This window comes from Eucalyptus grandis, chromosome 11 (genome assembly GCF_016545825.1).
Source record: "Eucalyptus grandis isolate ANBG69807.140 chromosome 11, ASM1654582v1, whole genome shotgun sequence".
Classification (NCBI taxonomy): Eukaryota; Viridiplantae; Streptophyta; class Magnoliopsida; order Myrtales; family Myrtaceae; genus Eucalyptus; species Eucalyptus grandis.
The window spans coordinates 12,478,400-12,489,568 of NC_052622.1; the positions used below are offsets into that span (position 1 = coordinate 12,478,400).

The 11,169-nt window shown below is 38.7% G+C and overlaps 1 protein-coding gene across 1 annotated transcript; it reads right to left on the minus strand.

The window, feature by feature from the left end:
• Window positions 1–5,871: 5,871 nt before the first annotated feature.
• On the minus strand, window positions 5,872–8,549 carry LOC104427231 (protein ACCELERATED CELL DEATH 6-like). Its single transcript, XM_010040351.2, has 3 exons — window positions 8,221–8,549; window positions 6,795–8,134; window positions 5,872–6,609 (listed from the first exon to the last, which is right to left on the minus strand). The coding sequence occupies exons 2-3, from the start codon at window positions 7,326–7,328 to the stop codon at window positions 5,872–5,874; spliced, it is 1,272 nt and encodes a 423-aa protein (XP_010038653.2). The 5' UTR covers window positions 7,329–8,134; window positions 8,221–8,549.
• Window positions 8,550–11,169: the final 2,620 nt, after the last annotated feature.

Below are 11,169 nucleotides of genomic sequence, written 5' to 3' on the forward strand. Positions count from 1 at the left end.
TACTTGGATCCAGGATAAATCCTCTCGAAACTTCTCATCTCACATGATTTTTAAGGGAATGAAGTAAAGCAAAACGTAAATGCAGCAAGAAACCATAAAGGACGGGAAGAAAAGGTTACAGCTCTTGATAAAAATGATCACATGAACATTCAAATACTAGGTGAACACGTTTTATTTAGGTATAGAAAGAACCTTCGCCATTGTCACCAATTGCACGAACTCTATTTATAGCAAGACCACCAAAATCTTCAATATCATCTTCTAGTTCTTCCTCAAAGTTCATCATAACCTTCCACATACTCTATCTCACGTTCCTTCCCATTCCAGAAATATCGATTGTGTAATCATCAAATCATAAACTCTGGCAAGAAGCAAAACTTCTACACATTTCACACAGAAATACTGTTTAAACGGGGCCATAAGTACCTTCTCAAACTCCCTAAAAAAAATAGTATACCTCCTCGTCTCAAGGACTTTTTCATACTTTTTGACAGGGTAATCGTAGATATCACCATACACTCCTTTCCTTAGGCATTCTAATAGCTTTTTCTCAATACTCTGCAGCAAAGTCGTCAATAACTAAAAATCTTGGGTGACGTAATGGGTGAAGCACCTCCATGGTTGCAAAGGTGAACCCAACCAACTTTTTCCAAAACTGCGGCCTTTTCTGCTTTTTCCTCGCTTCTAGCCTCTCTTCTTTTCTTTCCTCGGTGTCGTCATAATCTTTTCCCTCTTAGGAAAGACAGGCACGTTGAAGCATAAAGCTGAAACAGAGGAGATGCCCCAAAAGACCAGTCCAAACATCAGCGAGAGCAATGTCAACTGCATGTTCTTGAAGGGGGTTTCACAGATCCAAATGCAACGACCTTGTGAATTGTGATATTACAATTATGATATAAGCATAAGGCAACACATAAGATTACAGAAATTTCGGAGAAAACCGAAATAGACATAAGAGAGCTGTGGAAAAACCTTTGTAATAGAGAACCTCGATATTTTTTTAAGCTAAAGATAATATTGTTTGATAAAGAGATTTGTCATATTGCCAAATATGGCACCAAAACGTTCACTTGAACAATAGTTCTTTTTGGTTCACATATGAGCCAACAACATTAAGAATTAAAAGTCAAGTGCAACAATAAATTATAAATAACGCACAACTATAATCACCATATTACCAATTAAATTGAGAATTGCCATCAAATAGTTGCGCAGAAGATTATCATAAAAACACATCCTGCGATAGAAACAATCAATTAGGGCGTGCATGACAACCATTTTGTTCCAAAATTGTTTCTAGAAGAGTTTCTATTTCTAGAAGAGTTTCAGCAAAATAACGGTTTGATAACGACACAAAATTTCTACTCTAAAAATAGAAATTCGTTTGATAACGACACAAAATTTCTTCATTTCGGACGGTGGCGGCAATGGCCAGGCCTTTAATATAAAAAATAAAAATAAAAATGATTTAGTAACAAAAAAATGAATAAAATAAAATAAAATAAATCATAAAAATAAAATAAAAATATCATTTTATTTTAAAATAAAAATATAAAAATAAATTTTATTTTATTTTATTCTATTTTATTTTATTTTATGAATAAATTTATTTTAAAATGAATAAAAAATTAACAAAAATTTTGATTTGGCAAAACACTCAAGGAAAATAATAATAATAATAAATTTATTTTTAATAAAAATAAATTATTTTTATTTATCATAAATAAATTATTTTTAATAAATTTAATAAATTTATTTTTAATAAACTAAAAATAAAATGATAAATAAAAATAATTTATTTATTTTAATAAATTTATTTTTATTCTTAAATGAATAAAATGAATATATTTATTAAGGAGAGGCGGAGGAAGAGGAGGTGGCAAAGACGTATAGGAGATGAGGGAGGACTCACCGAAATTAGGGTTTAGTGAAAGAAATTATTTCGATTTCTCTTCCCGTAAATCGAAGTTATTTCGATTTCTCTTCCAGAAATCAAAGTAGAAAATTTTAGCTTCGATTTCTCTTCCAAACCTATTTCTAGAATAGAAATCTATTCTAGAAATAGAAAACCGAATAGGTTTATCAAACGGATTTCTCTTCCAAAAACAGTGCAGAACAGAAAAACTATTTTCGGGAACGTAAATTTTGAGTTGTCATGCACCCCCCTTAGTGATCGGCCCTAGAAGTTGCGTAGACTTCCTTCAATGGTCAATTAAAAAGAATGCAAAAGTAGAGAGAGCAATAACTCCCATAATGATCCTGTTGTCACATCGAATCAACACTAGATGCCACTCACCTTGGACGATGTCATTGATTTTAGACCATCCAACAATTAGCGATCAGCCCAAAAATTAATTATTTAGACTTGACCCTATGTCAACTACGTATCAAAAAATTGTGAGACCTCCCTGTTCAAAGCACACAACTTTCAATACCAATTCTACACTATGATTGATTTTATCAATTCCATTAATTCAAAGAGTCATTGACTAATCTCAAATAATGTTGACCCAATCATAAAAAATAACTTTCTCTCTAAATTAGAAATCTACAAGTTTAGAAAAATTAATCCAATGAACAAAAAGAAATCAAAATAATGACAAAACTCGGAAAACTGAAGGATTGCTTTTTCTAATCAATATTGCTAGTCCTCGATGATCTCACACTTCATGTGATCACTTAGACAAATCTATTGGTCAGCCTCCGCTCTTAATTAATTTAGGATGCTTCGTCTGAGAAAAAATATTTTTTCAGAATTAGTTTTCTAGACTTTTACTTGTTTAATATGCTAAAAATTATTAGTCAACCAAAAACACTTTCTAATCAAGGAAAATATTCATCAATAAAATGAATTGCTAAAGCTAAAAAAGTGTAAATACTTTCCGAAATTACTTCAATTTTTTTTTAATTTCATTTTTCCTTTTCTCTTTTCCCTTCTTCCTCCACCTTCCCTCCTCCGCCGCAAACCCTAGCTGCTCCCCCTCCCCTCTCTCCTTCTTCCTTGTCCCCTCCTCGTCCATTTTTCCCTCCCCTTCGCCACCGCCTCCAACCCTACCTCTTCCCCTGCTCCCGTCGGCTTGGCTCTCTCTTCTTCCTCTTCGTTGGCGTCCTCTGCTCCTTCATTCTCCTATGGATTCGGCTCCATGTTTCAAATTGCCCAGGGTTCTTTTACCTTGGAAAATCACAGAGTTACCTCATGGGGAGTCGCCGATGCTCTTCCAAACGCCATCATCTGCCGCATCCGAAGAATCCTTGCCCTTCAAAATGGTTCAGACTGCCGCCAGCTTTTATCCGACGTTCGGGTCGAGTTCCCCTTCACCATTGTTTGCCTCGTCGGGGAGCTATGCTGCTTCTCTATTCGTACGCCTGCACCTTCTTCCAGTGCGAGCGTAGGTTCATCCTCGTTTCGGACGCCTGTGCCTGCGCCTTGGGCGAGGTCAAGCTTGCTGTCCTATGCCTGTGCTTCGAGCTAGGCCGAGCTTCAAGAGATCGGCCAGGCTTCGGTGGACGGAGTTGGCGCAGAGGAGGCGAGGTCGTTGGAGATGGCAGCGGCGGCGGCGGTGGAGAAGAGGTAGTGGTGGGTGAGGTGGAGAGGCGGGTGGGAGAGAGAAGGAAAAAAGAAAAAAAGGAAAAAGAAAGAAAGAAAAGAATAAAATAAAATAAAATTATTCAAAAAAAAATTCCAAATGAAATTTAAACATCTAAAAAGGTTTTTGGTCCTGGTCGATTCTTTTTCTTCCCACGGTCTGTTCCCTCTTTCTCAAGATTTTGATTCTGTCTCAACTCTCAGCTAACATAGTTTTGTCTTTCTCTTCAATTTTGTTTTTGTCAGAATCTTTTTCTCCAGTTTGATGATAGGGAGGCGCACTGCACTCTCCATCTTCTAGTCTACCAGCTTTTGCCATTCTAATAAATTCACTATTTGCCAATTTACATGACAGCTCTTATTTTGAAGCAATATTCTTGATAAAATTAAATACGGAAGAAGATTAAAAAAAAAAAAAAATCTTGATAAGCACATGCCTCTCATGTCCTCCTGATAAAACTAAAAAAAAAAATAAAGAAAGCTGAGGTCTCTCGTTCAAGACTAGGAAAACTGTATTACGAAAATGATTTGTGATCTCAAAATGCCAATGTTAGCACTTTTTATAGTGAGAGGGAATTTATATTATTAAATACAAATTAGTTTATTCCATTTGTATCGAACATAATATGTTATGCTAACAAATGTAAATTGGCAGGTTTCTCATTTTGCTCTTTCCACTCATATTTGAGACAATACAACTGGAGTATCACAACTTTCGTATAGCGCTTACTTTAGGATCATCACTTTTCTTCACTTACTTAAGTATCATATCGAAGTAAAATCGATCATTTAAGTATCACTTCCAACAAATCATCCCACGTGGATTTTTTTCATTTTTTTAAATACTGATTTTTTTTTTTAAAAAAAATGTATTTATTTTTATTTTCCTTATTTTCCTTTTTTTTTCTTGTGCTGGCCACAAAGGCTTCACCCTCAGCTGACATGGCCGTGAAGGCCTTGGGCAAGGCCGCCTCACTCACGATCGGCAATTTTGCGATGGCCTCGCCCACAATTGGCAAAGTTGCAATGGCTTTGCCAAGGCCATGGCGGCCTTGCCTTCCATGGGCAAGGGCACGAAGGCCCTTGCCAAATCTGGGTGAGGCCACCTTGCCCTTGGCCAATGGACCTGCGGAGGCCCTAGGCTAGATCTAAGTGAGGCCGACGGTGGATTTTCTAGCAAGATAAATTGTCAATGGTATTCAAGTGATTGATTTTCCAAAACTATTCCATGATTAATTAATAAAATTAATAAATTACAAAATAAAAATGAAGGATTGGATGGATTTTCTAGTAACTTGAGATGCGATGACACTTGAGATGCGATGTCCCTGTCATGGTGTTATGTGCTAATCAAAGTGAGGACACTAACAACGAACAAATCTCTCGTTTACAATTATTTCATGGTTATTAATGAAATCAAATATAAAATTTGAAGGATCAGATGTAATTTCTACTAATTTAACGTGCGATGTCGCTATTGTGACCTTACGAGGATCATGCGCGTAATCCATCCAATCATCGGCCCTGGTCGAGGAGAGGAGAGGGGTTATCTAGTTAATATTGACTTGTGACTTTTCGCAAATATTTAAAAGAAAATTTCAAATTTTAAATAATACAGTTAATAATATGCGATTCTATAGGTCTAAATTTGAATTATTTTTAAAGGATTTAAGAGATTCGTGTTAAATAGAAGTTAAAATATGAGTGCCATAAAATTTATCAAAAGAAATTGGTAGTAAAAAGTAAACGACATTTCCAACTAGCGACGAATAACAAATAAATGAAACCTGTTTTGACGTGAAAAAATAAATTTATTGGCAAATTGATAACTTGAAAAAAAAAAAAAAAAAGTAGATGTTACCCTACACAATTCTCATAGCCCTTATTTAATTATTCTTAGAAATATTATACATCAATGATATATAAGAGAAAAACAAAATGTGTTTCTTAGTTTGGTGAGTTTAGATATATTGACTAATATATCATATGAACTTTTATCTAATTAATGTAAATCATGTCTAAATAATGTTGAGGGAAGTGAGGGGGAATGGAGATTGTGACGATGGAGCTCGATCCCAAAACTCCTTTCTACCGAACTTGTCACGTATAGATATCGTTGAATAAGTAATCACGAAGTGTTTTGGATGACTAAAATTACAGACATCACTAATTCGTACAACAGACAGGTAGGCTAGCCACACCGAAACAGCAGCAGCAAATGAAACTGAGAGGGAGCTCAAGGTAAGGACATGGATACATAATTAGCGGGGAGATAACAGATTCAATCAGGGAGCTTGATTCTCAGCTGAGGTGTTCCACCCCCTTCTCAGGTGGAGGCGATGGTCAGCACCGCGATGGGCACCGGGAGTTGTCGTTGCTCGTCCCGCAGTCCCACTGCCTGCAGTCACACTTCCCGACATTGAGATGCCCAGAACGATAATTAAGTCGGTGAAGCGACGAACGAGAGGATGCTTGTGCCCAAGTGGGATATACAACAAAAGGTAGAAACTCAAGATAATGCAGAGGGCGACGGATCCCAAGACCAAGACCACAATGGCGAGCCAAGCGAGTTTGGTTATGCTCACGTAGACGCCTGCCATGAATGCCAGAGGCATCGCAGCAAGAGTTACCAACAACGGCAGTCTTGATTTCGAAAGAGCACTTTCCACCACGTAAGGATCATTAATCTGTGTCCATAGGAGGATCACGAGTGCGATGATTGAGCTATACATGGCGACGGAGTTGCAAATCACAAAGACATTGTACATGGCTTTGTGGAGTAATACGGCAATTCCAGCATCTGGGTCAGAACCATTGTATCCTCCGGGAACGGAAAAACCAGACGCGAAAGTCATAGCAGCTACCAGTGCCGCCACGACCATGCGAGTGTTTGCCTCCTCCTTGAGTCTATCCAACTCCGGTGGTTGCATTTCTTTCCCTAGGCTCCGGCTGATTCCCCTACGGATAGCTAATTCACCGCTTCTTGGTGTTCCAGCAGATGCCAAAATTATCCGCGTTATTTTCTGTAAGCAATGAGTCCAAGAATAGACAAAGAAAACAAAAATTATGATTTTGGCGGCTAAATTACAGATCCGGCTGAGAGCACACTAATTCACATGCATCGCCAATTTATTTTCTAGGTCTGTCCCTGATGGTGCAACAACTTGCAGTGTATGATTACCAGTGACAAAAGTGTAAAAGGCCGTACCTTCCGAAGTGGAGCATCCGTTTCTTTCATGTCCTCCTCTACCACGTCTAGAGCCGTCATGTTTCCGTTATTTAGCAGCTTAAGATCAACTCTTCCGTCTCGTGCAAGAAGAAGCAAGATCGAAGGTTGCCAATGCAACGCGGCCAGATGCAGAGGTGTATTCCCGTCGAAATTTCTCGCATTTATGAGGTGACCGAATTTGGGACTTTTCTGTATGTATTTGACAGTTGAAATGCATCCGTACCTCGCCGACACGTGAAGAATGTTTTCTCCTTGCCTAGCTCGAAACTCTGCAGGGTCCGGCCATTGCCGAAGTAGCTCCTCGACAATACTCACGTGATCCATCATGCAAGCAATATGGATAGGAAGATAGCCCTCCTCATCTTGCGCCAGGGCACTTAATGGGATCTTATCGATCAAGAACTTGACTCCATCGAGATAATTTGTGTACGCTGCAAAATGGAGTGGAGTGCCACATCCCTCATCTCTCAATCGAAATAGCCCCGGCTTCTTTTTCCACATCTCCGTTAGCATATCTAAATCCAACGCAAGGAGTTAATCATTGTGGGATGAACGCAAAGTCCTGCAATTCTTTAGTAGGGGTTGATCCCGTTCTAGGTGATCCAAAGTATTGGGACTTGACACACAATCTTGTCCCTTAGGATTGTAAGCTATCACACCACATGACCACGCGCCTCATTAGCTAGACTTTGCTCGTGAAACTTGATTTTTCCACCACCAATGGAAACCAAAACGAAGAGAAAAAGAAAGAGTGACCAAGAAGGTCAAAGAATGTGCGAGAGCTTGAAAGTAGGGTTTACCCATTTTCTGGTACGTGACAGCGACATGCGCCGGGGACATGCCGAAAACATTTGGAATCATTACTCGGAGCTGGAACTCTAACATGTGCAAGTCCAAGTTCCCTGTTTCGACTGGGTTTGGCGCTTCCAGCAAGATCGCCAAAATCTCCGAGTCCAAGTTCCCCGTTTCGACTGGGTTTGGCGCTTCCAGCAAGAGCTTGAGAACCTCCAAGTCCCCTGTTTCGATTGCTATGCACCATGGAGACTTACTTTCATTGTTTTGATGATAGAGCGGATTGGGATCTTCACTTACCAGCCGACGGATCACCTCGTAGCGGCGGTTCCTCACGGCCTCGTGCAAAGCGGAGTTGCCACTGCTGTCAGTGTCTCTTGGCTTCGCCCGGGGAAGGAGAAGCTCCACCGCACCGGTTTTCCCGGCTCTAGCTGCAATATGCAGCGGCGTCTCTCCGCAGGAGTTCGCCAGGGAGATCAAGTCGTCAGGGACGAAATCGATGACTGCTCTGACCATATCATCACTCTCTGTTTTCCATTGATATCAGGTTGCAAGCATATTAAAATTCGCAGAACAAAAAGCAAAGTCTTATGGTCACACCCTTGTTAATTACCTGCCGCAGCGTGAAGCAGTGTATTCTTGGAAGGGCTGCATTGCCCGAGAACGACGGGCAACGACACTCTTTTCTTTGCGCAATGATCCTCCAGGGCGTCGATGAAGTTGTCCACATCCCCTCCCTTCGCAGCCGAGTATAGCAGAAGATCCATAATCTGGCCGGGTTGTGCAGGATCATGCCCTTGCTGGCTCGGGTTGGCCCTGCTCAACGCTTCCAGTCTCTGCCTTCTCTTCTCCCAAATCTCCTGGTCATCTATAGACAGCTGCACATCCATCTCTGCGTGTGCGACTAGGTCTGTGACTTTGATAATTGCCCCCGGATCCTCACGATCAAACTCAGCAGAGTTATAGCAAAGTACACTTCCTCGTCAAAGTTCTAAATATATTATTTACAAATTTAATGTTTTTTAAAATTTTTTAGATATTTCATGTCGAACAAAAGTCCAATTCCATAGCAAAAATTGAGAAAAGTGAAAAGACCAGAGTTCCTTTTCCCAAAGAATCGATTGCCTCAGAAGACTACATAAAGGAAAAGCTTAAAGCAGTGGTCCGTGCATTGTTGCTTCTTTGTCCGTTTTAGTCGTTTACGTATCACCTTCGGTTAAGCCACCGTGTGGGGAAAACTCGTTACCCAACTTTAGTAAGGACTTGCTGGCTTAGAATTACGTCTTCATAAAAAAAAAAAAATCTTCTTCTACTTATTCGTTAAATGTTAAATATTATCTAAATTCTAAAAACTATACAAGAAATACATTTGAATATACGCCTCTCAATTATTGTGTACCATGGAAATTTCAAGTGCTCTGAATTTTAAAAGAGAAGGCCAAAATTATGCACATTCCAATATTAATTTAGTAAAACATAAAAAAGTAAAAGTTTATTGAGACACATTCTGAATCTAAATCACTAACAATAGTAGGTCTCCATGATTCGCGTCAAATCTTGAGGTTTAGATTTATTTTAAATAGTATATTAGAATTAATGGACGATTTCTAAGGGGTCATACCTAAATATATATATAATACCGGAGGTGTGCCTCTTTTTCGGGCACGTAGCTCTCATTTGGTCAATGGCATCTCACATTCCATATCGGATGGGAGAAATTTTATTGAGTGATAAATAAATTAACACTCGCATCCAAATAGTCACTAACTTGTATGGTTACTTTTTCTGTGGGATTAGCCGATACGAAATGTTTGAGTCATTACAAATGGTATCAGAACATGACCCCGTTCAGTATATGTGTTGTTTGTGGACGGACTAGGCCCACGCTAGATATTACAAGGGTAGAGAGTGCTCATCCGAGCAAAGGGTTTGGATAATGTGCGATTTCTGGCAAACTTTTAAAATGACGAAAAGTGTAGGAATGAAATAGATTACATATTAAATAGTGAACGATTCGAGCCAACTTTAATAAGGATGTGAGTTACTTAAATGGAGGAATTATGACATACCAAATTCTGCATCTAAGGGAAGATGCTATAATGAGCAATATAAAAGCTAACACCCACCCCAAATATTCACTATCTTGTGCAATTACTTATTTAGAGTACTCCTTTCAGAAACCAGGATAGGATGACCTGGGTGGTTACTAATTGAACAAGGACGGACTTCTTTTTGTATTCTATTGATTGCACCAAGTAATTTATAGTATTTCCTTGAACGCAAAAATAAGAGATTGCTAATCAAGATCAAGAAAATCCCTAAATCTGTAAATTAAATCAAAGATCAAACTTCCCATTAGACGATTCAGTTTTATATATACTAATTTATTAAAAAATTGCATTTGCTTTGTATCTGTCGCAGCCTTGATCTTTTTTGTCCTTTCATTACTTTTTCTATTGCATTAGAATCGATTTATCAGAAAGGGAACTTTCCATTGGGAGTGAGACACCCCTACCCCACCTCACCCATGAAAAAAAATAAAAAAAATAAAGTAGGGATATGCAATCCTTCAAAATATATATAATGATAGAAAGATTGGAAAATATAATTTATCTAATTACAAGGATTTAGGCCTTTGTTTGGTCTTAATAATAGTAAACCTCTCATTCAATGCAATTAAGAGTTCGAATCTCGGTGTTGCTAGCGATTTAAGTGGGGGGTCCTGACTGTGGGTTGCTTGGCAGCTTCCCCCAAGGTTTAGTAGTCCAAATAGCACCGGCGAGATCCGCCGGTGCTATCGGGCACTGGAGAGCCGTGTGACCCCAAATAGTGTAAGCGAAAGGGGACTCAGGGCGGACCCTCAATTATCAAAAAAAAAAAAAAAAAAGGGCCCTCAATATCTCAGATCGTTGATTTTGATTCTCAAAGTTGCATTTGATAGGACAACATATGGAAAAAGAATTTTTACCTTTGATGCCATTGCTACTTCTGAAAGAAAGACGAATTACACTTGACAATTGTGTCAAAAGCAAACCTACTCTCTCTGCGATGCTTATCTGGCCTGATCTTTGCAATCATGAACGAGGTGATGCCATCTTTCGAGTTAGTAACTTACATTGTTATATGATCATTAGACAGCAGTAACTGGAAAAAAAATTTAAAAAAATGGTCAGGGGACTAATTTAAGAACTTTTTTTTCTGGGGAGATCTCTGACCTAGATAATTTAGCAAAAATATCTTCCGTAAGGTGGGCCATGCTCACGACTAATCGGCATCTCTTTTTTTTTTTTTTTTTTTTTCTGTGAGACCCGAATCCTAATTTCTCTCTAATCTGGCATTCAATGTCAGAGTACAGATGATGACCTTTGATTGAGCGGGAACTCTGCGCCAGGTCTAGCTTGTTGCCTAGGCGACGGACTGGGACTTTCATTGAGCGAGGCATCTGCAGCGAGTTTTATAACGTTGCCTAGGTCTTTTCATGGACAAAAACGTATATGATAAAGTTTTTATTTCTTTATTTTTTTATTTTTTATTTTTAAAAACAGGTTTGGAACATAAATTC

Excerpts from the sequence above, each read along its gene's own strand:
- LOC104427231 (XM_010040351.2), bottom strand. The coding sequence starts at position 7,328 with ATGCTAACGGAGATGTGGAAAAAGAAGCCGGGGCTATTTCGATTGAGA. Across the intron at positions 6,610-6,794 it reads CGGATGCTCCACTTCGGAAG|AAAATAACGCGGATAATTTT; the intron begins GTACGGCCTTTT and ends CATTGCTTACAG.